Genomic DNA, 24,933 nt, shown 5'->3' with positions numbered 1-24,933 from the left:
GTCATTCAGACCTTACGGTCTGAACGAAATTTCGTGCCTGCAGTCATACATACAATGATACAATAATAAACAACAATAAACACAAATTAACATCCACCACAGTGAGTCCTCCAAACACCTCCTCACTGTGGTGGAGGCAAAAATCTTAGGGCTGCAGTCTCTTCCCTCTTCTCCCTCTGTGCTGAGGCGATACCCCACCGGGCGATGGTACAAACAGTCCCGCAGCTCACCGAACCCCGCAAACGGGCCGGTTCAAACACTGCTGCCCGGGGTGGTCGAAGCCGCCGCACCTCCAGTCCAGCACACGCAGCCGCCGGCCCGCGGCTGAACCCAGGACTCTGGACACCGCCGCCAGAACGTCGTCCCAGCCACCGGAGCACCGTCCCAGCCCCCGGACCGGATCTATTCATGTCAGCACTCTACCCTCAATACCATGTGCCCTAATTTTGCCCACTAATCTCCTATGAGGGACCATATCAAATGCTTTCTGAAAGTCCACGTATACGACATCCACTGGCTCTCCTTTGTTCATTTTCATAGTTACATCCTCAAAAAATACCAGAAGATTAGTCAAGCAGTGCTATAGTCTGCAGCCTGTCCACGTTTTTATTATTTTTTGTCTGTGTTTTTACCAGATTTTTTGTTATTTTATGTTGTGGTGTGTGTGTAGGGGGGGGGGGGGTGGGGTGGGAGGGGGGGGGGAACTTTTGAATCTCTCCCTGCACTGGAGACCCGACCTTTTCTCGTCGGGTCTCAGTTGTCGTTGGGGCCGCAACGAGGAGCGGCCTCCAACAGGAAGAAGCCGGGGACTCTGGTGCTACGACTCACCGTCGCCGTCGCGGAGCTGGCCGAGACCGGAGCGGGTGGAGCGGTGGAGGAGCGCTGCCGCTGCCGCTGCTGCTGCTGCTGCTGCTGCTGCTGCTGCTGCCGTTGCTGCCGCTGCCGCTGCTGCTGCTGATGCGGAGGCTGCTACTGCGGGTCTGCGGACGGCGGCACCGGGAGCCCGCGGATCCCTGGAGGGAGACCACCTTTCGGGGCTCCTGCAACGGCGACTTCTCCCGCCCGAGTTGTGGGGTCGAAGAGCTCCTGGAGCGGGGCCTAACACCACTGCCCCGCGCGGCTTGGAATGGCCGCGGGACTCTGCAAGCGCACACCAGGGTCTTTAACACCAAGACCCGGTTTGCGACCTCGCACCACCCGGCGTGGCTTTAATGGCCGCGGGACAATCGCCATCGCCAGCCGGGGGCTTTGACTTTGACTCTGACATTGGGGGGGGGGGGGGGGGGGGGGAGGGCAGTGCAGTGGAGAGATGTTTTTTTGGCCTTCCATCACAGCTATGTGATGGATGTTTATGTAAAATGTAATTATGTTGTGTCTGGGGTCTATTTGTGTGTAATGTATTGCTGCAGAAACGGCATTTCATTTGGACCTCCAGGGGTCCAAATGACAATTAAATAGACTATTGACTATTGACTATTGATTGACTATTTGCATGATTTCCCCTTCGTAAATCCATGCTGACTCGGACCGATCCTGTTACTGTTATCCAAATGTTCAGCTATCTCATCTTTTATAATTGACTCCAGCATCTTCCCCACCACCGATGTCAGGCTAACTGGTCTATAATTCTCTGTTTTCTCTCTCCCCCGCCTTTCTTAAAAAGTGGGATAACATTAGCTACCCTCCAATCCATCGGAACTGATCTTGAATCTATAGAACATTGGAAAATGATCACCAGTGCGCCCAGGATTAGAGCCACTTCCTTAAGTACCCTGGGATACAGACCATCAGGTCCTAGGGATTTACCAGCCTTCAGTCCCATCAGTCTATCCAGCACCATTTCCTGCCAAATGTGGATTTCTTTCAGTTCCTCCGTCACCCCAGATCCTCTGGCCACTACTATATCAGGAAGATTGTTTGTGTCCTCCTTAGTGAAGACAGATCCAAAGTACCTGTTCAACTCATCTGCCATTTCCTTGTTTCCCCACAATAAATTCACCTTTTTCAGTCTTCAAGGGTCCAACTTTGGTCTAAACTAATTTTTTCCTCTTCACATACCTAAAGAAGCTTTTACCATCCTCTTTTATATTCTTGGCTAGCTTACCTTCTCGTACCTCATCTTTTCTCCCCGTATTGCCTTTTTAGTTATCTTCTGTTGCTCTTTAAACATTACCCAATCCTCTGGCTTCCCGTTTATCCTTGCTATGCTGTACTTCTTCTCTTTTATTTTTAAACTGTCCTTGACGTCCCTTGTCAGCCACGGTCGCCCCTTACTCCCCTTGGAATCTGCCTTCCTCTTTGGAATGAACTGATCCTGCACCTTCTGTATTGTTCCCAGAAATACCTGCCATTGTTGTTCCACTGTCATCCCTGCTAGGGTATCTTTCCAGTCAACTTTGGCCAGCTCCTCCCTCATGGCTCCATAGTCCCCTTTGTTCAACTGTAACATCGACACCTTCGATTTATGCTTCTCCCTCTCAAATTGTAGATTAAAATTGACCATATTATGGTCACTAGCTCCTATGGCTCCTTAACCTCAAGTTCTCTTTATCAAATCTGGCTCATTACACAACACTAAATCCAGAATTGCCATCTCCCTGGTAGGCCCCAGTACATGCTACTCTAAGAATCCATCACGGAGGCAATCCACAAACTCCCTATCTTGGGGTCCAGTACCAACCTGATTTTCCCAGTCTACCTGCATGTTGAAATCTCCGTAAAAAAACGTATAATTACCTTTACAACATGCCAATTTTAACTCCTGAATCAACTTGCACCCTATATCCAGGCTACTGTTTGGAGGCCAGTATGTGTCCCATTAGGGTCTTTTGACCCTTACAATTCCTTAATTCTATCCATACTGACCACATCTCCTGTTTCAATGTCACCCCTCGCAAGGGACTGAATTTCATTCCTCACCAACAGAGCTACCCCACCCTGTCTTTTCGATAAGAGGAATTGAATATTCAGTTCCCAGCCCTGGCCCACTTGCAGCCATGTCCCTATAATTCCCACTACATCATACTTGCCAATTTCTAACCGAGCCTCTAGCTTGTCCACTTTATTTCTTATACTTCGCGCATTCATATACAACATTTTGAATCTGGTCCCAATTTTAATATTTGATCATCTATAGTCAGAGCATGTTAGTGGATCTTTTACCTCACTGACGTGCACAGAAGTGGAATGCCAGGTGTAAGAGATGACTTCTGTCTCGGAAACATTGTACAGAAAGATAATGCGGCTACTCTTCGTGAAGACAGGAATATTTCCAAAAGAAATCCGCTCTTCGGACATAAACATCAGCTGTAAGAAATTTTGAAGATTTTAGCAATTCCTCTCAGTTTAGTTTCGAGATTCAGCGCAGAAACCGGCTCTTCGGCCCACCGAGTCCGCGGCTGACCAGCGATCCCCGCACACTTAAAGCCCTGTCCCACTGTACGAGTTCATTCCAAGAACTCTCCCGAGTTTGCCCTGATTCGAACTCGGAGATTTACGGTAATGGCCACTCGTCGGTACTCGGGGCTCTCGTGGACATTTTTCAACATGTTGAAAAATCTTCACGAGTCTTCCCGTGCTTACCTGCCATTAGCGAGTCTTCCCGAGTTCCTGCCGTTAGCGTTACGAGCCGCTAAGAGACGTCCCCGAGCTCCGACGTACCCGCTACGTTCATTCTCCGTGCTTACCACGGGTTTGATTTTTTTTAAACTCGGGAGAGCTCTTGGAATGAACTCGTACCGTGGGACAGGGCTTTTATACTATCCTATACACGCTATGGAACAATGTACAATTACACCTTGACAATTAACCTACAAACCTGAACGTCTTTGGAGTGTGGGAGGAAACTGGAGCTGCAAGAGAAACCCACACTGGGAGAAGGTACAAACCCGTACAGGCAAGCACCTGTAGTCAGGATCGAACCCGGGTCTCAGGCGCTGTGAGGCAGCAACTCTACCACCGCGCCACCGTGCTGCCCTCTACAACAGTGCAGAAGCCCTTCAGTATGGGTTCTTTGTAAATATAGTTAAAGATGAAAAATTATTTAAATTGCATACAAAGCATTTTACAATCAAGAGAATTAAAAAGCCACGGAGAAAAGTGTCAAATCTGAAAAGTGTTAAAACTGCTTCATTTGCTCAGGAACGTTGTGTAATTATCAATAAATGTGACCTTCTGATGGAAGCAAGGTTAATTCCCGGGATGGCGGGATTGTCATATGTACCTCGCCTATACTCTTCTAAACTCACCAATTAGGTCGCTGCTGTGGGACAGCCCCTTTAGTTTCTTTGTGGCATTGCAGAACAATTCCAGTCGGTTTAAATACAACTCAAAACTTGATTCAGCACATCGGCATGGAGTCACAGAGAGATATAATAGACAATAGACAATAGACAATAGGTGCAGGAGGAGGCCATTTGCCTTTCGAGCCAGCACCGCCACTCAATGTGATCACGGCTGATCATCCCCAATCATTACCCTGTTCCTGCCTTCTCCCCGTATCCCCTGACTGCTATTTTTAAGAGCCCTATCTAGCTCTCTCTTGAAAACCAGGAAAATCCAGAGAACCGGCCTCCACCGCCCTCTGAGGCAGAGAATTCCACAGACTCACCACTCTCTGTGAGAGAAAGTGTTTCCTCGTCTCCGTTCCAAATGACTTACCCCTTGTTCTTAAACTGTTATAGTTAAATAGTTTACAGTTTTGAGATGCAGCGCAGAAACAGGCCCTTCGGCCCACCGGGTCCGCACCGACCAGCAATCACTGCGCATTAACACTATCCTACAACCACTAGGGCCAATTTTTACATTTACCGTGCCAATTTACCTACAAACCTGTACGCCTGGTTCTGGACTCCCCCAACATCGGGAACATGTTTCCTGTCTCTAGCTTGTCCAAACCCTTAACAATCTTATATGTTTCAATGAGATTCCCTCTCATCATTCTAAACTCCAGAGTGTACATGCCCAGCTGCTCCATTCTCTCAGCATATTACAGTCGTGCCATCCCGGGAATTAACATTGTAAACCTACGTTGCACTCCCTCAATAGCAAGAATGTCCTTCCTCAAATTAGGATGACCAAAACTGCACACAATACTCCAGGTGTGGTCTCACTAGGGCTCTGTACAACTGCAGAAGGACCTCTTTGCTCCTATATTTGATTTCTCTTGTTATAAAGGCCAACATGCCATTCGCTTTCTTCACTGCCTGCTGTACCTATATGCTTACTTTCATAGACTAATGCACAAGGACCCCCAGATCCCGTTGTACTCCCCCTTTTCCCAACTTGACGCCATTTAGATAGTAATCTGCCTTCCTGATTTTGCTACCAAAGTGGATAACCTCACATTTATCTGCATTGCCATTCATCTGCCCATTCCCCCCACCTGTCCAAGTCACCCTGCATTCTCATTGAGTCCTCCTCACAGTTCACACTGCCACACAGCTTTGTGTCATCTGCAAATTTACTCATGTTACTTTGAATCCCTTCATCCAAATCATTGATGTATATTGTAAATAGCTGCGGTCCCAGCACTGAGCTTTGCGGTACCCCACTAGTCACTGTCTGCCATTATGAAAGGGACCCGTTAATCCCTACTCTTTGTTTCCTGAAAGACAACCACTTCTCTATCCATGTCAGCACTCTACCCCCAATACCATGTGCCCTAATTTTTCCCACTAATCTCCTATATGGGACTAATCTCCTATTAGTTTAGAGTTTAGAGATGCAGCACGGAAACAGGCCCTTCGGCCCACCGTGTCCGCACCGACCAGCGATCACCATGCATTAACACTATCCTACACCCACTAGGGCCAATTTTTACATTTACCAAGCCAATTAACCTACAAACCTGTACGTCTTTGGAATGTGGGAGGGAACCGAAGAGCCCGGAGAAAACCCACGCAGGGTCACGAGGAGAACGTGCAAACTCCGTACAGACAGCACCTGTAGTCGGGATCCAACCCGGGTCTCCGCCGCTGCATTCGCTGTTAGGCAGCAACTCTACCGCTGCGCCACCGTGACCGCCCATCATATCGGCCAAAGTAGGTAGGGAAAGAATGAAAGGCTCCTGCACAGCATTAGTGAGCCAGGAGGCCATCATTATTGAAGGAATGTTCCTTCTTAAACATTTTGTCTACTCCACTGCGAAATCTCCTCAAGGTATGCCTACTTTGAAGATGTTCTCCTCTCACCAAAGACAATTTAACAACCTCCTTTCTCGCGCCCCCCCCCCCCCCCCCCCCCCCCCCCCCCCCCGTGTGATTCCTCCTTCCATCCACAACCCTGTTTTCTCCCTCTTTGCAAGCTTTCAAGAGAGAGCTAGATAGGGCTCTTAAAAATAGTGGAGTAAGGGGATATGGGGAAAAGGCAGGAACGGGGTACAGATTGGGGATGATCAGCCATGATCACATTGAATGGCGGTGCTGGCTCGAAGGGCCGAATGGCCTAATCCTGCACCTATTGTCTATTGTCAATCTTCTTCTGCTGGCCCTCCAATTGGAGCCAATCTCATTGACTGAGGCGTTAAACGTGCAGTTCTTTCTGCAAGGCTACAGCAAACGCAAAGGGGCTGGAGGAGGTTTAGTGGGTCTGACAGTGTCTGCTTCTTGGTGCTACTCCTACTCCAGCACCTATTGCCTATTGTCTATTGTCTATTTTCCCTCCCCTTCCCAGCTCTCCCACAGCCCACTGTCTCCGCCTCTTTCTTTCTTCTTCCCACCTCCCCCACCCCCACATCAGTCTGAAGAAGGGTTTCGACCCGAAACGCCGCCCATTTCCTTCGCTCCATAGATGCTGCCTCACCCGCTGAGTTTCTCCGGCATTTGTGTCTACATTAAAGAAAAGTTTTAAACCCCTGTCCCACGGTACGAGTTCATTCCAAGAGTTCTCCCGAGTTTGCCCTGATTCGAACTCGGAGATTTACGGTAATGGCCACTCGTCGGTACTCGGGGCTCTCGTGGACATTTTTCCACATGTTGAAAAATCTTCACGAGTCTTCCCGAGCTGACCTGCCGTTAGCGAGTCTTCCCAAGTGCCTGCCGTTAGCGCTAAGCGACATCCCCGAGCTCCGACGTACCCGCTACGTTCATTCTCCGTTCTTAGCACGAGCTTGATTTTTTTTAAAACTCGGGAGAGCTCTTGGAATGAACTCGTACCGTGGGACAGGCTTTTATACTTTTCCCGGAAAGAACCTGAAACGATGTCAGATTATTATCTGAATGTAAATTCCCTGGTTGCCAGGATGGGATTTGAAGGTCTTGAGATTGTTGGTCCAGGCCTCTGGATTATCCCCCTGCCAGTTTAACCTCTGTACCACCGTTATCTAACACTTGTCTCACCTGCCCAAGGACAGGAGCTCGTTGTATGGCTGGGGCTCCGGCATATGACGATGGATCATTGAAAGAGGCGCAGGTGCCCAGGACGCGCTTGTCATACCCAATACCTGTGATGGTCACCAGGGCAGAGTCTCCATTAAGGATGTGGATCGGGGTATTCACCTGGAGAGGTAAGGCAGCAAACAGGAATACAATCAATTAGAAGAAACGCTAAAACCACAAAATAGATAGAAAAATTCACTGAGGGAGGTTAAATGAGTTATTCTGTCAGTGTTTGGACACAACCGTTACTTTAAAAGGCCAAGAAGCGAGCAGGCAAGATCATCTCTGACCCCTCTCAACCTGGCCACAAACTCTTTGAATCACTTCCCTCTAGAAGGCGACTCCGGACTGTCAAAGCTGCCACAGCCAGACATAAAAACAGTTTTTATCCACGAGTAGTTGCTCTACTCAACAGCCAAAAATCTGTAGCCTCCCTTTGATCTGGTATTTTGTTGGTTCACATGCTTGATCAATGGTGTTTTATCAATAATGCTTTATTATTATTAATGTTTAGTGTTTTCTGATTCATTCGTAACTGTCACTGTATGTCATGTTGTTACTTGTGGGTGGAGCACCAAGGCAAATTCCTTGTATGTGAATACTTGGCCAATAAACTTACTTACTTACTTAGATATATGGTGGAAAAGGGCCCTTTGGTCGATTGAGTCCTTGCCAGCCAACAATTACCCATACACTACTTCTATTCTACACGCCAGGGACAATTTACAGAGGCTGATTTACCTACAAACCCGCCTGCCTTCAGAGTGTGGGAGGAAACGGAGCACCCGGGGAAAACCCCTGTGGTCACCAGGGGAATGTACAGACAACACACGTAACCAGGTTTGAACCTGGGTCTCTGGTGCTGTTTGAGGCAGCAACTCTACCATTGCACCACTGTTAAATGGGATTGGTGTCGTTTAGAGATACAGCGCGGAAACAGACCCTTCGGCCCGCCGGGTCCGGGCCGACCAGCGATCCCCGCACATTAACACTATCCCACACCCCACTAGGAACATTTTTTTTTACATTTTACCAAGCCAATTAGCCTACAAGCCTGCACGCCTTTGGATAGTGGGAGGAAATCGAAGCTCTCGGAGAAAACCCACGCAGATCACGGGGAGAACGTGCAAACTACGTACAGACAGCACCCGTAGTCGGGATCGAACCCGGGTCTCCGGCGGTGCGAGGCAGCAACTCTACCGCTGCGCCACCGTGACCGCACTATTTAAATACTGCACAATGCAGGACACTAAAATATAGTATAAAATCACAGTTTAAGGATAAGGGGGAAATCATTTAGGACCGAGATGAGGAAAACATTTTTCACACAGAGTGGTGAATCTCTGGAATTCTCTGCCACAGAAGGTAGTTGAGGCCAGCTCATTGGCTATATTTAAGAGGGAGTTAGATGTGGCCCTTGTGGCTAAAGGAATCAGTGGGTATGGAGAGAAGGCAGGTACAGGATACTGAGATGGATGATCAGCCATGATCATATTGAATGGCGGTGCAGGCTCGAAGGGCCGAATAGTCTACTCCTGCACCTATTTTCTATGTTTCTATGTTTCTATAATCCGGGCTGGTGTTACAAAGTAGTACTGAGGAAGTACTTCATTGCCTGTAAAGAACTTGGGATGCGGTGAAACTCTTATCTATGTCTTCATAACTTCTTGTGCTTGGCCTTCCACCTTGTATCTTTTCTTGTCAATGCTCCTCCCGTGATCATTGACCCTACATTTACCACAACTCTCTTCTTTGAAATCCTCCTTAAGATGCACCATGGAAAGTCAATGATCGGGTTGCATCACAGCTATGCCCAAGACTGCAATTTAAAAAATCGCAGAGAGTTGTGCATGCAGCCCACATCATCACACAAACCAGACTCCCCGCTGTTGACTCCATCAATGCTGCCTCCGGAAAGCAGCCAAAATAATCAACCTTTCCCACCACAGTCATTTCTCCTTCTCCCCACTCCTATAGGCGGAGGGGGGGGGAGATACAGAAGTTTGAGAGCACACACCGCCTGACTGAGAAACAGCTTCTTCCCCAGTTATACGGCCTTTCTTTAAGCTAGGGTGCTATCCAATTCTCAAGTTCCCGATGTTGGGGGAGCCCAGAACCAGAGGCCACAGTTTAAAAGCCCTGTCCCACTGTACAATTTCATTCAAAGAGTCCTCCCGAGTTTGCCCTGATTCGAACTCGGAGATTTACGGTAATGGCCGCTTGTAGGTACTCGGGGCTCTCGTGGGCATTTTTCAACATGTTGAAAAATCTTCACGAGTCTTCCCGAATTTACCGCGTTTCCCGAGTACCTGCCGTTAGCGTTACGAGCTGCTAAGAGACGTCCCCGAGCTCCGACGTACCCGCTACGTTCATCCTACGAGCTTACCACGAGTTTGATTTTTTTTTTAAACTGGGGAGAACTCTTGGATGAACTCGCATTGTGGGATAGGGCTTTAAGAATAAGGGGTATGCCGTTTAGAGCGGAGACGAGGAAACACGTTTTCTCACAGAGAGTTGTGAGTCTGTGGAATTCTCTGCCTCAGCGGGCAGTGGAGGCCGGTTCTCTGGATGCTTTCAAGAGAGAGCTAGATAGGGCTCTTGAAGATAACGGAGTCAGGGGATATGGGGAGTAGGTAGGAACGGGGTACTGATTGTGGATGATCAGCCATGATCACATTGAATGGTGGTGCTGGCTTGAAGGGCTGTATGGCCTACTCCTGCACCTATTGTCTATTGTCTATTGTCAATTTAATTGTCATGTGTACCAATTAAGGTACAGTGAAATTTAAGTGACCATATGGCCATACTTAGGAAAAAAAGCAAAAATACACACAGCATATAAAATAAAGTTTAACATAAACATCCACCACAGTGGAATCAACATTCTTCACTGTGCTGGACTTGCGTACATTGGACTTTGGAACTGGTGCGCTACAATGCTGAGAACTATATTCTGCACTCTGTATCTCCCCCTTCACTCTACCTATTAAACTTCAGTTTGGCTTGATTGTATTTATGTACAGTTAGGATTTGATTGGCTAGCATGCAAATCAAAGCTTTTCACTGTACCTCGGTACATTTGACAATAACGCATCTAAATATCTCATGTTATAGATAGACAAAAGTGCGGGAGAAACTCAGCAGGTGCAGCAGCATCTATGGAGCAAAGGAAATAGGCAACGTTTCGGGCCGAAACCCTTCTTCAGACTGATCTAGGATGGGGGTGGGGGGGAGAAGAAAGGAAAAAGGAAGAGGATTAGCCAGAGGGCTGAGGGAGAACTGAGAAGGGGAGGAGTCATCAAGGGCTATCGGAAATTGGAGAAGTCAATGTTTATGCCGCTAGGGTGCAGACTGCCCAAGCGGAATATGAGATGCTGCTCCTCCAATTTCCGGTGGTGCTCACTCTGGCCATGGAGGAGGCCCAGGACAGAAAGGTCGGATTCGGAATGGGAGGGGGAGTTTAAGTGCTGAGATTCATTAAAGATGCTGTATGAATGCAAGTTATACAGTCATAGAGAGAGATACAGCATGGAAACAGGCCAGCCATTCATTTACACTAATACTACACAAATCCTATTTTATTCTTTCCACTCATTCTCTGCCAGTTCATTGAGGCCAGCTCATTGGCTATATTTAAGAGGGAGTTAGATGTGGCCCTTGTGGCAAATGGGATCAGGGGGTATGGAGAGAAGGCAGGTACAGGATACAGAGTTGGATGATCAGCCATGATCATATTGAATGGCAGTGCAGGTTTGAAGGGCCGAATGGCCTCCTCCTGCACCTATTTTCTATGTTTCTGTGTTTCATCAACTCTCCCAGATTTTACCGTTTACCAAAGCAGTCTGGCTTCTTGGTCAGCAGGGACGAGTTGGGCTGAAGGGTCTGTTTCCAGGTTGTATTATGAATGACACCGTAGGGACAAGTTAAAATGGCCAATTGGCCTGAACAACCCACGCGCCTTTGGGATGTGGGTGTAAACCAGAGCACCGGGTGGAAACCCACAGAGTCTCAGGGAGATTGTGTAAACTCCACACACAGACAGAGCAGGAGGTCAGGACTGAACCGGTGTTTCTGATGCTGGCAGAGCTAACTCTACCCACTGCACCACTGGCTCCCCCACTGTTGTAGCTGTTGAAAGCTCTTCCTATTCCAACATCATTTGTTATGACTTTGGACAGCTTTATTAATTTTTATTTTCATGCTCCTTTCTTTCTTCAGTGGAAATAGCCTTAATATTCCAAGATCCTTCTTGCAACTTTGATCTCTGCTTTCAATCTAACCTGGCTCCTGGATGCCAGTGTTATAATTCACCATAGTCAATAAACTGGTCAATATAATCAATAAACTCAACTCAACTCAATATCATTTGTTTGATATGGGCAACTTGGGTTAAAATCAGTCCTCATACATGTGCCATCTTTTATATCAACTCTTCATTTCTGCGATCATTCTTGAAAATTAATTTAATTTAAGTCTTGAGTTCCAGTCACAACTTGTAGTCTGTTTATTTACAGACTTCAGGAAAAAATGCTAAAAGGCTCCAACCTGAATCCAGCCTTCAGCTTTCAAAAATATTCGTCAAGATTTTGGTTTTTGAGTCTTGAGTTTGGGGGGGGTGGGGGGGGGGGGGGGGGGGGGGGGGGGGGGAAGGGTAGTGGGGAATGCAGTCTAAGATCTACAAACATGCACGGCTGTGGCAAGTCTCACATCTGAAGTACTTATCAGACAGCCAGCCGCAAGGGCCAGAGGTCCCGGGGCAGAGAGGCACAATAACTTCAGCAACCTAATTCCTGGCAGGTCCTCACAGCACGCACTCTCCGCGGCCAGAGTGAGGATTTGTAAATGGTTCCCAGTCAGTTTCGATTCATATTTTCCAGGAATGCGATTTTCAATTTATGTTATTCGAAAAAAAAAAGCCAGAATATGTATTTCATTTCCCACGAAACTCATGAGGGGACAAGAAATGCTGAGAAATAATAAACCAAACACAACCAAGACTTTATTCCTCTGTTTAATTCCAGACTTTGGTGCCAGAAATTTCACTATTGACCAGTGTTGTTTTACCCAGAGGAATAATATTAATTTAAATTCGGTAAAATTAATCGCTTTTTTCAAACGAAATTTATAGTTTTACTTTTCCGACGCAATTTAATCTAACTTTAATTTGTTGACAAAAGTACGATTTTGTACTCTGACTTTCCACCCTTCTGCATTTTAGCTGGTGGAAACAAAATGATTTAAACATTTGTTGGATTGCTACAAGGTGCAGAGTTGTCAAGTATTTAACTGCCCTTATCTCTGCTTTTAGAGTGCTGACAGGTAAAATGAGGCGAAATTGCAGGAAGGAACTGCAGATGCTGGTTTACACCGAAAATAGGCATGAAATGCTGGAGTAGCTCAGCTGGTCAGGCAGCGTCTCTGGAGAAAAGGAATAGGTGATGTTTTGCGTCGGATCCCTTCGTCAGGCTGAACGATAGAGAAGGCCGGAATAAAGCTGGGCCGGCAACAGATGACTTTGGGGATTCATTCATCATCGGCGGAAACATTAGCGACACAGTGGCGCCTGTTTTCCAAGGAGAACGGTGACGGACGCACCACACATCTCTGTCCTCCAGTTCCTGCTGTGTGTGTGTGTGTGCTTTATCATCATTCCTTACAATGCTACATACGACAGTGATCGCGATTCCTACTGAAGTGTAGATGGCTGTCAGCTGGCTACGAGCTCATCCGCCCTTTGACAAGTCTTGTTTTTGGTCCTGCTGGGGGTCCACAGCCCCCTCCTCACCTGGCAAACCAGGTGGGGGAGACGGTTTAGTCGCCGACTATCCGACCATGGAGTAGGTAGCACGGGATTACATGGTACCCGTGGCGGGGGGAACTCCCCCCGACCTGGCCTTTACTTCACTAGGACAAAAACTGGTCTCCCAGTGGGATGAAATGTGATGTCAGTTGTGCAAATCGAGAGGCGGCGGCACAGTGGCGCTGCGGCAGAGTTGCTGCCTTACAGCATCAGAGACCCGGGTTCAATCCTGACTATGGGTGCTGTCTGTACACAGTTTGCACAGTATCCCCTTGAACCCGAGGGTTTTCTACAGGCACTCCGGTTTCCTCCCGCATTCCAAAGACATGCGTGATGGGCCGAATGGCCTAATTCTGCTGCTATCACTTGTGAACTGATGAACTAATATACAGGTACCAATTGGCTTTGGTAAAACTTGGAAAATGTCCCTTGTGTGTAGGATAGTGTTAATGTACGGGGTGAGAGCTGGTTGGCGTGGACTCAGTGGATCGAAGGGCCTGGCTCCACACTGTATCTCTAAAGTCTTGGATGGAGAGGGGGTTAGGGGAAAGAGATGCATGAGTTACTTGAATTTAGGGAAATCAATGTTCATACAGCTGCCCAAGTGAAATGAGCCAAAGATGACGTGTTCAAGTTCTAATCAGGAGACTTGAACACAAAGTTTTGATTGGCACTTCAGTGCTATAGTGCGGACACATCAATATAAGGATACCCCGGTCTTATGGCTACGATTTTCACTTTCACTGAAGCGATCCCAGATGGATATAAAAAGAACACATGGGCCAATTTCCAGCATCTGTCGACTTTTTGGGGGGGATTTTTATAAATTTACTTTTCCTCTGATCACCATGCAGACTTAATGAACCACGAGCAAAATTCAGCCTGAAGAGGGATCTCGAGACAAAACGTCAACTTTGCATTCCCTCCACAGATGCTGCCTGACCCACTGAGTGGCTCCAGCACTTTGTGTTTTGCTCAAGTTTCCAGCATCTGCAGTTCCTAATGGGCCTGTCCCACTAGGCGACTAATTTGTTGCCACGTGCTCGCTGGGAGTAGTCTCCTCAGTCGCGCAAAACGCCGTAGAGTCTCTCTGGTCGCCGTTAAAATTTCTACATGCTGACGAAGCTTCGCCGGCGTTGGGTTTGACGCCAACGAGCGTAGCTTGACTTCTCCTGACGTGGGAGCTATCGTAGGTTGTCGCCAGGATGACGCAGGTTGGCGCCGGTTTTTCGGCGACCTGCTTCGACCATGACAGTCGCCGGCAGTTGCCTAAAAAAATCGCCAGGTGGGACAGGCCCATAAGCCTCAACTTAACTAATCATTGTGACATTGCTGTTTAGTTTAGTTCAGTATATTATTGACAAAGGTAGACAAAAATGCTGGAGAAACTCAGCGGGTGCAGCAGCCGAAACCCTTCTTCAGGCCCGAAACGTTGCCTATCTCCTTCGCTGCATAGATGCTGCTGCACCCGCTGAGTTTCTCCAGCATTTTTGTGTGCCTTCGATTTTCCAGCATCTGCAGTTCCTTCTTAAACATATTATTGACAAAGGTAAGGTGAAAGGCTTTTGCCTGCTATCCAGTTAGTGAAAAGACAATACATGATTACAATCACTGCTCACGGTGTACAGATAAAGGAACTATTAGTGCAAGATCACATCCAGTAAAATAAGATTTGAGATTGTTCGAACATCTCCAATGAGGTAAGTGTGAAGTCAGGATCGCTTTCTAGTTGGTGATAGGATGGTTCTGTTGCCTGATAACTGCTGGGAAGAATCTGGAGGAGGGCATTTTCAAACTTCTGTACATCTTGCCTGATGGGAGAGGGTAGCAGAGGCAGAGGCCAGGGTGAGACTGGCCCATGATTATGTTGGTGGACTTGCCTAGGCCGCATGAAGGATAGATTCATTTCATAAGTTCTGGGAGCAGAATTAGGCCATTTGGCCCATCAAGTCTACTCTGCCATTCAATAATGGCTGATCTATATAGGGGGGGGGGGGATCTTATAGATACTTACAAAATTCTTAAGGGGTTGGACAGGCTAGATACACGAAGATTGGTCCCGCTGTTGGGGAAGTCCAGAACACGAGGTCACAGTTTAAGGATAAGGGGAAAGTCTTTTAGGACCAAGATGAGAAAAACATTTTTCACACAGAGAGTGGTGAATCTGTGGAATTCTCTGCCGCAGAAGGTAGTTGAGGCCAGTTCATTGGCTATATTTAAGAGGGAGTTAGATGTGGCCCTTGTGGCTAAAGGTATCAGGGGGTATGGAGAGAAGGCAGGTACAGGATACTGAGTTGGATAATCAGCCATGATCATATTGAATGGCGGTGCAGGCTCGAAGGGCCGAATGGCCTACTCCTGCACCTATTTTCTATGTTTCTATGTTTCTATGTAAGTGTGAGGTCAAGGCCGCTTTCTAGTTGGTGATAGGATGGTTCAGTTGCCTGATAACTGCTGGGAAGAGCAGTTTCAAACCTCTGTGCATCTCGCCTGATGGGAGAGGGTAGCAGAGGCAGTGGTCAGGGTGAGACTGGTCCACGATTATGCTGGTGGACTTGCCTAGGCCGCATGAAGTGTAGATTCATTTCATGAGTTCTGGGAGTAGAATTAGGCCATTTGGCCCATCAAGTCTACTCTGCCACTCAATCATGGCTGATCTATCTTTCCCTCCCAATCCCATTCTACCCATAACCCCCGACACCCATACTAATCAAGAATCTATCTATCTCCACCTTAAAAATATCCATTGACTTGGCCTCCACAGCCAACTATGGCAATTAATACCACAGATTCATGTCAATGTGGAGAGGTGGAGTCAATAGAAGGGAGGTTTTTAGCGTGATGGTCTCACAAATGAGACTTTGCTGTGTGAATACTGCCTGCCTTGTTTTTCCTATGCTAACGGATGAGATGGGAATGAAGGGTTATGGTATGAGTGCAGGCAGGTGGGACTAAGGGACAATAATTCGGCACGGACTTGTAGGGCCGAGATGGCCTGTTTCCGTGCTGTAATTGTTATATGGTTATATGGTTAACGACAACATGTTTAATTGATTGTAAAGGGCCTGTCCCACCAGCATGCGATTGCATGCGTCTAGCGCGACCAAACGTGATGGCTTGAGGCGTATGGCCTCGCGGGGCCGGTCCCACTCCCAACCGCAGAGCCGTCTGGAGTTGTGCGGGGCTGGTCCCGACATCATACTCACCAATCAGCTGGGCAGGAGGCGGGCCGACTGAATTTGGACATCGCACGGCGTCGGGCGGTGACGTCATCGCGCAACGGCACGCCGGGCAGTGACGTCATCGCGCAACGCCACGTGCTGGGCGTATGCCGGCGTGCGAGGAGGCGCTGCGTACGGCCTCAATGCGGCTGCAGGCCGACAGGCCGTTGCCGCACGGAATTTTTGGACAGTGTCAGTTTTTCGGAGCCCCGCGCGATGTCGGGACCAGCCCCGCACAACTCCATACGGCTCCGGCGATCGAAGTGGGACCGGACCCGCGAGGCCGTACGGCTCAAGCGACCACGCTAGGTCGCGCTAACCGCATGCCGCTGGTGGGACAGGCCCTTAAGGTTCAGAACAGGCACTCGGGACATGCAAATCTTACTCTTCCTTACATACCGTGTAGGATTTAGCCTCCAGTGGTGAGAAGATCCACTCAATGTAACCGGTCATCCCAGACTTGATCTCCCCACGGGGATTCAGACACTGAAAGATTGGATGGTTGTAATTCTCTTCCTGAAGGTTCTTCACGGAATCCATCTGGATGTCATAAATTACTCGCACTGAGCCGCCATTGTACAACTCGTAAATCTGTATTGAGCGACAGATACAAGAAGAGGGTTCAACGCACCACTTATTTATATTTTAAACAGCTTGTTAAGCAGCTTGTGGAGGTTGCAACTCGGATTGATTGTATTGCACAAGGTCCTAACCAACCCCCCCGCCCCATCATGTACCCAGCCTTGGCCAGTCCAACATACAGGAAGGAACTCCAGGGTCTCGACCTGAAATGTCACCTGTTTCTTTTCTCCAGAGATGCTGTCTGACCTGCTGAGTTTTCTCCAGCATTATTCTGCCTGCCTGTGCATCCTTGTCGGTTGCCATCTCACACCAACCAGACACAAATCAAACCATTCCATGGAAAGGCACAAAGTGCTGGAGTAACTCCGCGGGTCGGGCAAAATCTCTTGAGAACATGGATACGTGATGTTTCAGCGGGACAGGCAGCATCTCCGGAGCGAAGGAATGCATGACGTTTCGGGGCGACACCTTCTTGAAGTCTGAAGAAGGGTCTCGACCCAAAGCATCACCCATTCCTTCTCTCCAGAGATGCTGCCTGTCCCGCTGAGTTACTCCAGTATTTTGTGTCTATCTTTGATGCAAACCAGCATCTGCAGTTCCTACCTATACATTATGTGCGTGTATGTGTGTATACATATATATGTATACATTTTTTTAAAAATATGTGTGTATGTGTCTGTGTGTAGGAAGGAACTGCATATGCTGGTTTACACCGAAGATGGGCATAAAATTCTGGAGTAACTCAGCGGGTCAGGCAGCATCTCTGGAGCGAAGGAATGGGTGACGTTTCAGGTCGAGACCCTTCTTCAGACTGAGCCTCCAAGCAGGCACTATGGCTACTGCACCACATGAAGGCTTTTGCTACGTGGCACCTTGGAAAGTCATTTGCAGAGTGGTACGTGAGATTCAAACTTGTGACTTGAGGGTCATTAGTTCAGTTACAGAACCGTCTGCCACTGACTGATGATTTGGAGTGGGGATTTCCAAGCTGACTGCTCCACTCCCGAGCTCAAAACGTGGGAGAATATTTGCGGGCATTGAAAGCCACGAAACCATTATCGACTGACATAAGACAAGACGTGTGGGATTTAAACCCGGGACTTTCTGGGACTGAATAAAAATATTTCACAGCAGACAGTGGATGTATTGAAAGAGAGACCTGGTCTGAGAGGAAGATGAGCAGGGGGAGACAATCAAGAACATATTTAATATGAATTAATTAGTCACAAGAGCCATTCAGTCCATCATGTCTACTCTGCCATTCAATCACGGCTGATCTATCTTTCCCTCTCAACCCCATTCTCCTGCCTTCTCCCCGTGACCCTTGAAACCCATACTAGTCAAGAATTGGTCAATCTCCGCTTTCAAAATACCCTTGGCCTCCACGGCTGTCTGTAGCAATGAATTCCACAGACTCACCACCCTCTGCTTTATTTCACTTGGAATTTACATTGCACGAGGCTTCAGGAACAGAATTAGGCCATTCGGCCCATCATGTGTACTCCCACTTATCCAGTTGTCTCCGCCAACTTATCCAGTGAAAGAAATGTCAATTGATATAGCCATCATCCATGAGTTAAGGGCCTGTCCCACCAGCATGCGGTTGCATGTGTCTAGCGCGACCAAACGTGATCGCTTGAGGCGTATGGCTTCGCGGGGCCGGTCCCACTTCCAAGCGCGGGGGCGTATGGAGTTGTGCGGGACTGGTCGCGACATCGCGCGGGGCTCGGAAAATCCCGCTCTGTCCGAAATCTATGCGCGCCAATGGCCTGTTGGCTCGCAGGCGTATTGAGGGCGTACTTAGCGTCTTGACGGCATACGCAGCGTTTTGACGGCGTATGCCTAGCGGGAGGCGTTGTGCGATGACGTCACCGCCCAACGCCGTGCGACGTCCAAATTCAGTCGGCCCGCCTCCTGCCCAGCTGATTGGTGAGTATGATGTCGGGACCAGCCCAGCACAACTCCAGACACCTCCGCGGTTGGAAGTGGGACCGGCCCCGCAAGGCCGTACGCCTCAAGCGACCACGTTTGGTCGCGCTAGACGCATGCAATCGCATGCTGGTGGGACAGGCCCTTAGTGCTAAGCTACTCACCTGCTTTTTTTTGTTAATCAAAAATATTTATTCAAATATTAAAATAATATACACAGAACAATAAAAAACAAAACCGAACGCCCCACCATAATGCACGACAAACGATAAACAATTACACAACTATCTTCCACTCCTTGTCAAGGATGCATTCAACCCCCCGCGGTGCCCAGCGGTCCCGGAAATCCCCCAAGGTGCCCATTGACAGGGCGTAGTCCCTCTCTAACACCACCCGGGCGCGGACGTAACCTCGCTTCCGCCTGGCGCCGTGACTTGCGGATGGCCGGCTTGGCCAGGCCCAGGAGCAACCCGACCAGGACATCCTCAGGCACCCGCCCTCTCCCCTACGCGCAGGGTGCCCGAAGATGAGGGTGGTGGGCGTGAAGTGCAGCCAGGAGCCCCAAGCTACTCACCTGCTTGGGTGGGTTGGCAGTGTCGATGCAAACAGGAGCAAACACGTGCTGGGTGGCAAGAAAGTGGACGTAGCAGTGGTCCTTGGGCACGGTGATACCAATGAAGTTCAACTAGAAGAGGTGGAAGACAATCAGAGCGTCACTTACACTGGAGAGACATTCTTACAGCTTCACAACTCTAAAGATCAGCCGCCTGTTCTTTGCCCTCCACAGATGCTGCCTGAGTTCCTCCGGCACTTTGTGTTTTGCTCAAGATACTGGCATCTGCGGCTTCTTGTGACCCACGTTCTGGTTGTGTGATGAAGCAATTAAAGGGTGAGTCAGGAGACAGGGGACAGGAGACAGGGAATGGGAGGAGGCCGGAATGGACGGGAGATGGGAAGAGTCTCGACGGTTTAATTGTCATATACATTGGGAATGGAACAAGGAAATTCTTACTTGCAGCAACTTTGCAGAACTGTAATGAAACAACACGACAAATAGATATACAATAAACGATAGCTAGTGGAAACCAGGAACTGCAGATACTTATTTATACTAAAGACGCAAATTGCTGGAGTAAAGGGCCTGTCCCACTTATGCGACTTTTTAGGCGACTACAGGAGACTATGAGGTCGCCACATGTTTGCTGAGGTGTCGCTCTAGCTTCTTATAAGTTGGCTCCACTCCTTCTTCCCCCCCTCTCTCCCCCCCCTTCTCCCCCCCCCCCCTTCTCTCTTCCCCCCCCCCTTAAAAGGACTTAAGTGGCCCTTCCCATACACTGTGCTTTCACCGTCTTAATTAAACCGCCAACTTTCCTGTGTGTCTGTATCACCTTGGCTTTGCTCCGTGTGAATTTCACTCAGACAGCACTCTCCCCCGCTTGCCCTGTCCCCCGCCTGCATAACGGGCTGGTGAAGGAAGCGATGTGTGTACGTGCGCGTGTGTATGTGTGTGTGTTCCTCTCTGCCAGTCGCCGTTCCAGTCGCGACCTGCTACAACTTGACAGTCGCCGGCAGCGGCCTGAAAAATCGTCCACGTGGGACAGGCCCATAACTCAGCAGGTCAGGCAGCACCTCTGGAGAAAAAGGATGGGTGATGTTTCGGGTCGGGATCCTTCTTCAGACTGCTGCCTGCATCTAGAGACTGGGTTACTATAGCACGTTGTATCTATACAATAAATAATATCAGAGGAGAAAGAAAGGGTTAACATTACAGATCAATGATCTTTCATGAGAGATGACAAACTCTTTGAATCACTTCCCTCTGGAAGACGACTCCGGACTGTCAAAGCTGCCACAGCCAGACATAAAAACAGTTTTTATCCAAGAGTAGTTTCTCTACTCAACAGCCAAAAATCTGTAGCCTCCCTTTGATCTGGTATTTTGTTGGTTCACATGCTTGATCAATGGTGTTTAATTATTAATGTTTTATTATTAATAAAGTGTTTTCTGAGTCATTCATAACTGTCACTGTATGTCATGTTGTTACTTGTGGGCGGAGCACCAAGGCAAATTCCTTGTATGTAAATACTTGGCCAATAAACTTATTTACTTACTTACTTACTTACGTACTTAATGTATCAGCCCTCACAAGAGAACAGAGTTGTATCCTCAATAAGGATTGTATCATAATTGTATACTAGTTTATTATGGATATATGTTTGTATTGTATTTATGGTGGTGGGTTCTGGCTTGTTTTATTGTAGTGTAAATATTATTTTTTAATATTTGAATACATTTTTCGATTTTAAAAAAAAAAAAAAAGAAAAAAAGAGAACAGAGTTGACAGGAGTTTAAGAAACATTCAGACAGGTACACAGATCGGACAGGTTTGAAGGGACATTGGCCAAATGCTGGCAGGTAAGACTAAAGTAGATGGGACATGTTGGCCGGTGTGGGAAAGCTGAGTCAGACGGCCTGTTTCCACACTGTAAAGGCCCTGTCCCACAGAGGCGATATTTTCAGCGACTGTCACAGTCGTAGCAGGTCACCGAAAAAACGGCGACTGGATCCCCCCTACGACAATGTCTACGACAAGCTACGACAACCTACCACCTAGCCAACGGCAAGCTACCGACAACCAGCGACCCATCAAGATGTCCACCTATGACCACACCTACGACAACCTACAACCACACAGGCGACAATCTACAACAACCTACGTCAACCTACGTCCACCCGCGACAAGCGACGACAAGCAACTACCCTGTCGTCGGATGGCGTAGGTTGACGTGGGTGGTCGCCAATGGAATTCACCGAAGTCGGCACCCGGCGACAACCAACGTCACCCAGCAACAACCTGCCTCATCCTGGCGCCAACCCACAACAGCACCTACAACAGGAGAACACAAGCTACGTCAAGCCCACAGTCGCCAAAAAGTTTAGAACATTTCAAAATCCAGCGGCTCTTTAGGCGACTTGAGGAGACGACTCACAAACCTACATGCGTCACCCCACAAAAAATGTGGCGGCTGCCTAGTCGCCTGTAGTCGCCAAAAAAAATCGTCTAAGTGGGACAGGGGGACGATGACTCTTAAGATCCACTTGTCACTATCTCAAATAACAGCAGGGCATTTCTACCAAGTATTCTGGACTAACTGTTATCCTTTGACCTGTATCACTAACAGAGATAATAGACAATAGACCATAGGTGCAGAAGTAGGCCATTCGGCCATTCAATGCGATCATGGCTGATCATCCCCAATCAGTACACCATTCCTGCCTTCTCCCCATATCCCCCGTCTCCGCCCTATCTAACTCTCTCTTGCAAGTATCCAGAGAACTGGCCTCCACTGCCCTCTGAGGCAGAGAATTCCACAGACTCCCAACTCTCTGTGAGAAAAAGTGTTTCCTCGTCTCCGTTCTAAATGGCTTACCCCTTATTCTTAAACTGTGGCCCCTGGTTCTGGACCCAACATGTTTCCTGCCTCTAGCGTGTCCAAACCCTTAATAATGTTAGTGTTTAGTGTGGAAGGATGAGGGGGATCTTATTGAAACATATAAGATTATTAAGGTACACAAAAATGCTGGAGAAACTCAGCGGGTGCAGCTGCATCTATGGATCAGTCTGAAGAAGGGTTTCAGCCCGAAACGTTGTCTATTTCCTTCGCTCCATAGATGCTGCTGCACCCGCTGAGTTTCTCCAGCGTTTTTGTGTACCTTAATAATCTTATATGTTTCAATAAGATCCCCCTCATCCTTCCAAACTCCAGAGTATGCAAGCCCAGCCGCTCCATTCTCTCAGCATGTGGCAGTCCCGCCATCCCGGGAATTAACCTGGTGAACCTACGCTGCACTCCCTCAGTAGTAAGAATTGATTATCTAACCATTATCAAATTTCTATTTGGGAAGCATGAAATTCACACACGAGTTAATGCGTTGACCACATTGCAACATTAATTACATTTCCAAAGTGTTTGATTGAGTTGGGGTTGGAATAAATGCAATGGCTTTATCCTTTCAAAAGTGCGTTATATTTTGGTAGGAAAAACAAGGAGAGCCAAGGAAAACTGCAGAGAGTAATTCTAAAGGGATTATGCGAACAAAGAGATCTAGGGAATATATGTGTACAGTTTGTTGAAAGTGGCAAGGATGTTGGGAAAGTGGTTTCAGGTTTTAGTGGATCCTGGGATTTATAAATAGCGGCAGAGAACGTATAAGCAGGGAAGTGTGGCAAATCTTTACAACAAATTATAGTTCCGCCACAGCAAGAGGGTTGTGTTCAGTTTTGGGCACCACGATTTGGGGAAGATGGCAAAGCTTTAGAGAGGATACAGAAGAGATTCAGTCAAACCATTCCAGGAATGACGGATGATGGTATTGTGGACAGTCAACAAAGTAATGCCCCTGTCCCACTTAGGAAACCTGAACGGAAACCTCTGGAGACTTTGCGCCCCATCCAAGGTTTCCGTGCGGTTCCTGGAGGTTTTTGTCAGTCTCCCAACCTGCTTCCACTACCTGAATAGAATAGAATAGAATAGTTTCTTTATTGTCATTGTAACATGGGCCATGTACAACGAAATTTAAAATGTCAGCCAGTCAGTGCAGCATTCAAACATTTCTAAAGCTAACGAAACATCCACGGTAAAATAATAAAGATAAGCAAATAAATAAAAAACACAGACAAAGCACGCATACACACCCAACCCTCCATCCTTCTGTCGATTTCACCGTTACCACAGTCCCTTAGTCTGTATCGCCCCTGCGTTCCTTGGCGGCCACATTTAGTGCTTTTATAGCAGTGGGGTAAAAACTGTTTTGTAGTCTATTTGTCCTTGTCCTTGTGGATCTGTACCGTCTGCCTGACGGCAACAGTTCAAACAGGGAGTGTCCGGGGTGGGAGATGTCCTTTATTATATTCTGGGTTATATTCTGCAACCTCCGGCAACCACCTGCAACCTCCGGGAACCGCACGGATACCTTCGGTGGGGCGCAAAGTCTCCGTTCAGGTTTCCTAAGTGGGACAGGGGCATAAGAAAGAACTGCGGATGCTGGTTTAAATCGAAGGTAGGCACAAAATGCTGGAGTAACTCAGCGGGTGAGGCAGCATCTCTGAGGGAAGGAATGGGCGATGTTTCGGGTCGAGACCCTTCTTCAGACCATTCCTTCTCTCCATAGATGCTGCCTCACCCTCTGAGCTACTCCAGCATTTTTTGTCTACCAGACCCAGAGAACTTGAGGTTGTTCTTGGAACCAAAGAGTTTAGTTTAGCTCAGAGAAATAGCAGTGAAACAGGCCCTTTGTCCCACTGAGTCCCACGCCGATCATACTAGTTATAGAGTCATAGTGATACAATGTGGAAACAAGCCCTTCGGCCCAACTTGCCCACACCGGCCAACATGTCCCAGCCACACTAGTCCCACCTGCCAGTATATGGTCCATATCCCTCCAAACATGTCCTATCCATGTATCTGTCTAACTGCTTCTTAAATGTTGGGATAGCCCCTGCCTCAACTACCTCCTCCGGCAGCTCGTTCCATACACCCACCACCCTTTGTGTGAAAAAGTGACCCCTCAGATTCCTATTAAATCTTTCCCCCCTTCACCCTAAACCTATGACCTCCGGCCCTCATCTCACCCACTCTGGGCAAGAGACTCTGTTCATCTGCCCGATCTATGCCTCTCGTGATCTTATACACCTCTGCTAGATTCTATAAGACACCTCTATAGTTATCCCACTTTCTCACCCAATCCCAACAAACAGCTCATGACTAAAGATAGTGGATCTGAGGTCTATCGGCCATTAATTCTTCCGAACGATCACTAAAACTGGAGAGGATTCAGTCAAAGCTCTGAAGAAAATGACCTAATGATGAAAAAATGTTCTCCAATTTACAGAGACCAATTAACCAACAAACCTGCCTGTAGTCAGGATGTACATCGAAGCTGACACAGCCAGGCATAAAAAAAGCTTTTTTACACAATTAATAGCCCTACTCAATAACCAAAAATCTGTAGCCTCCTTTTGCTC

The 24,933-nt window shown here is 47.9% G+C and overlaps 1 protein-coding gene across 1 annotated transcript in view; it reads right to left on the bottom strand.

The window, feature by feature from the left end:
* cfap65 (cilia and flagella associated protein 65) overlaps nucleotides 1-24,933 on the bottom strand; it is a 218,878-nt gene that overhangs the window by 64,919 nt on the left and 129,026 nt on the right. The window contains exons 21-24 of the mRNA XM_055638826.1: nucleotides 19,483-19,593; nucleotides 16,797-16,988; nucleotides 7,338-7,496; nucleotides 3,163-3,306 (exon numbers count right to left, since the gene is read on the bottom strand). Coding sequence (XP_055494801.1) covers nucleotides 3,163-3,306; nucleotides 7,338-7,496; nucleotides 16,797-16,988; nucleotides 19,483-19,593 — 606 coding nt within the window. The remainder of the gene's footprint in view (nucleotides 1-3,162; nucleotides 3,307-7,337; nucleotides 7,497-16,796; nucleotides 16,989-19,482; nucleotides 19,594-24,933) is intronic.

The sequence above is a fragment of the Leucoraja erinacea genome, chromosome 7, assembly GCF_028641065.1.
Source record: "Leucoraja erinacea ecotype New England chromosome 7, Leri_hhj_1, whole genome shotgun sequence".
NCBI lineage: Eukaryota > Metazoa > Chordata > Chondrichthyes > Rajiformes > Rajidae > Leucoraja > Leucoraja erinaceus.
Note: the sequence above shows the minus strand (reverse complement) of the source record. Positions and strands in the feature narration are given on the sequence as shown.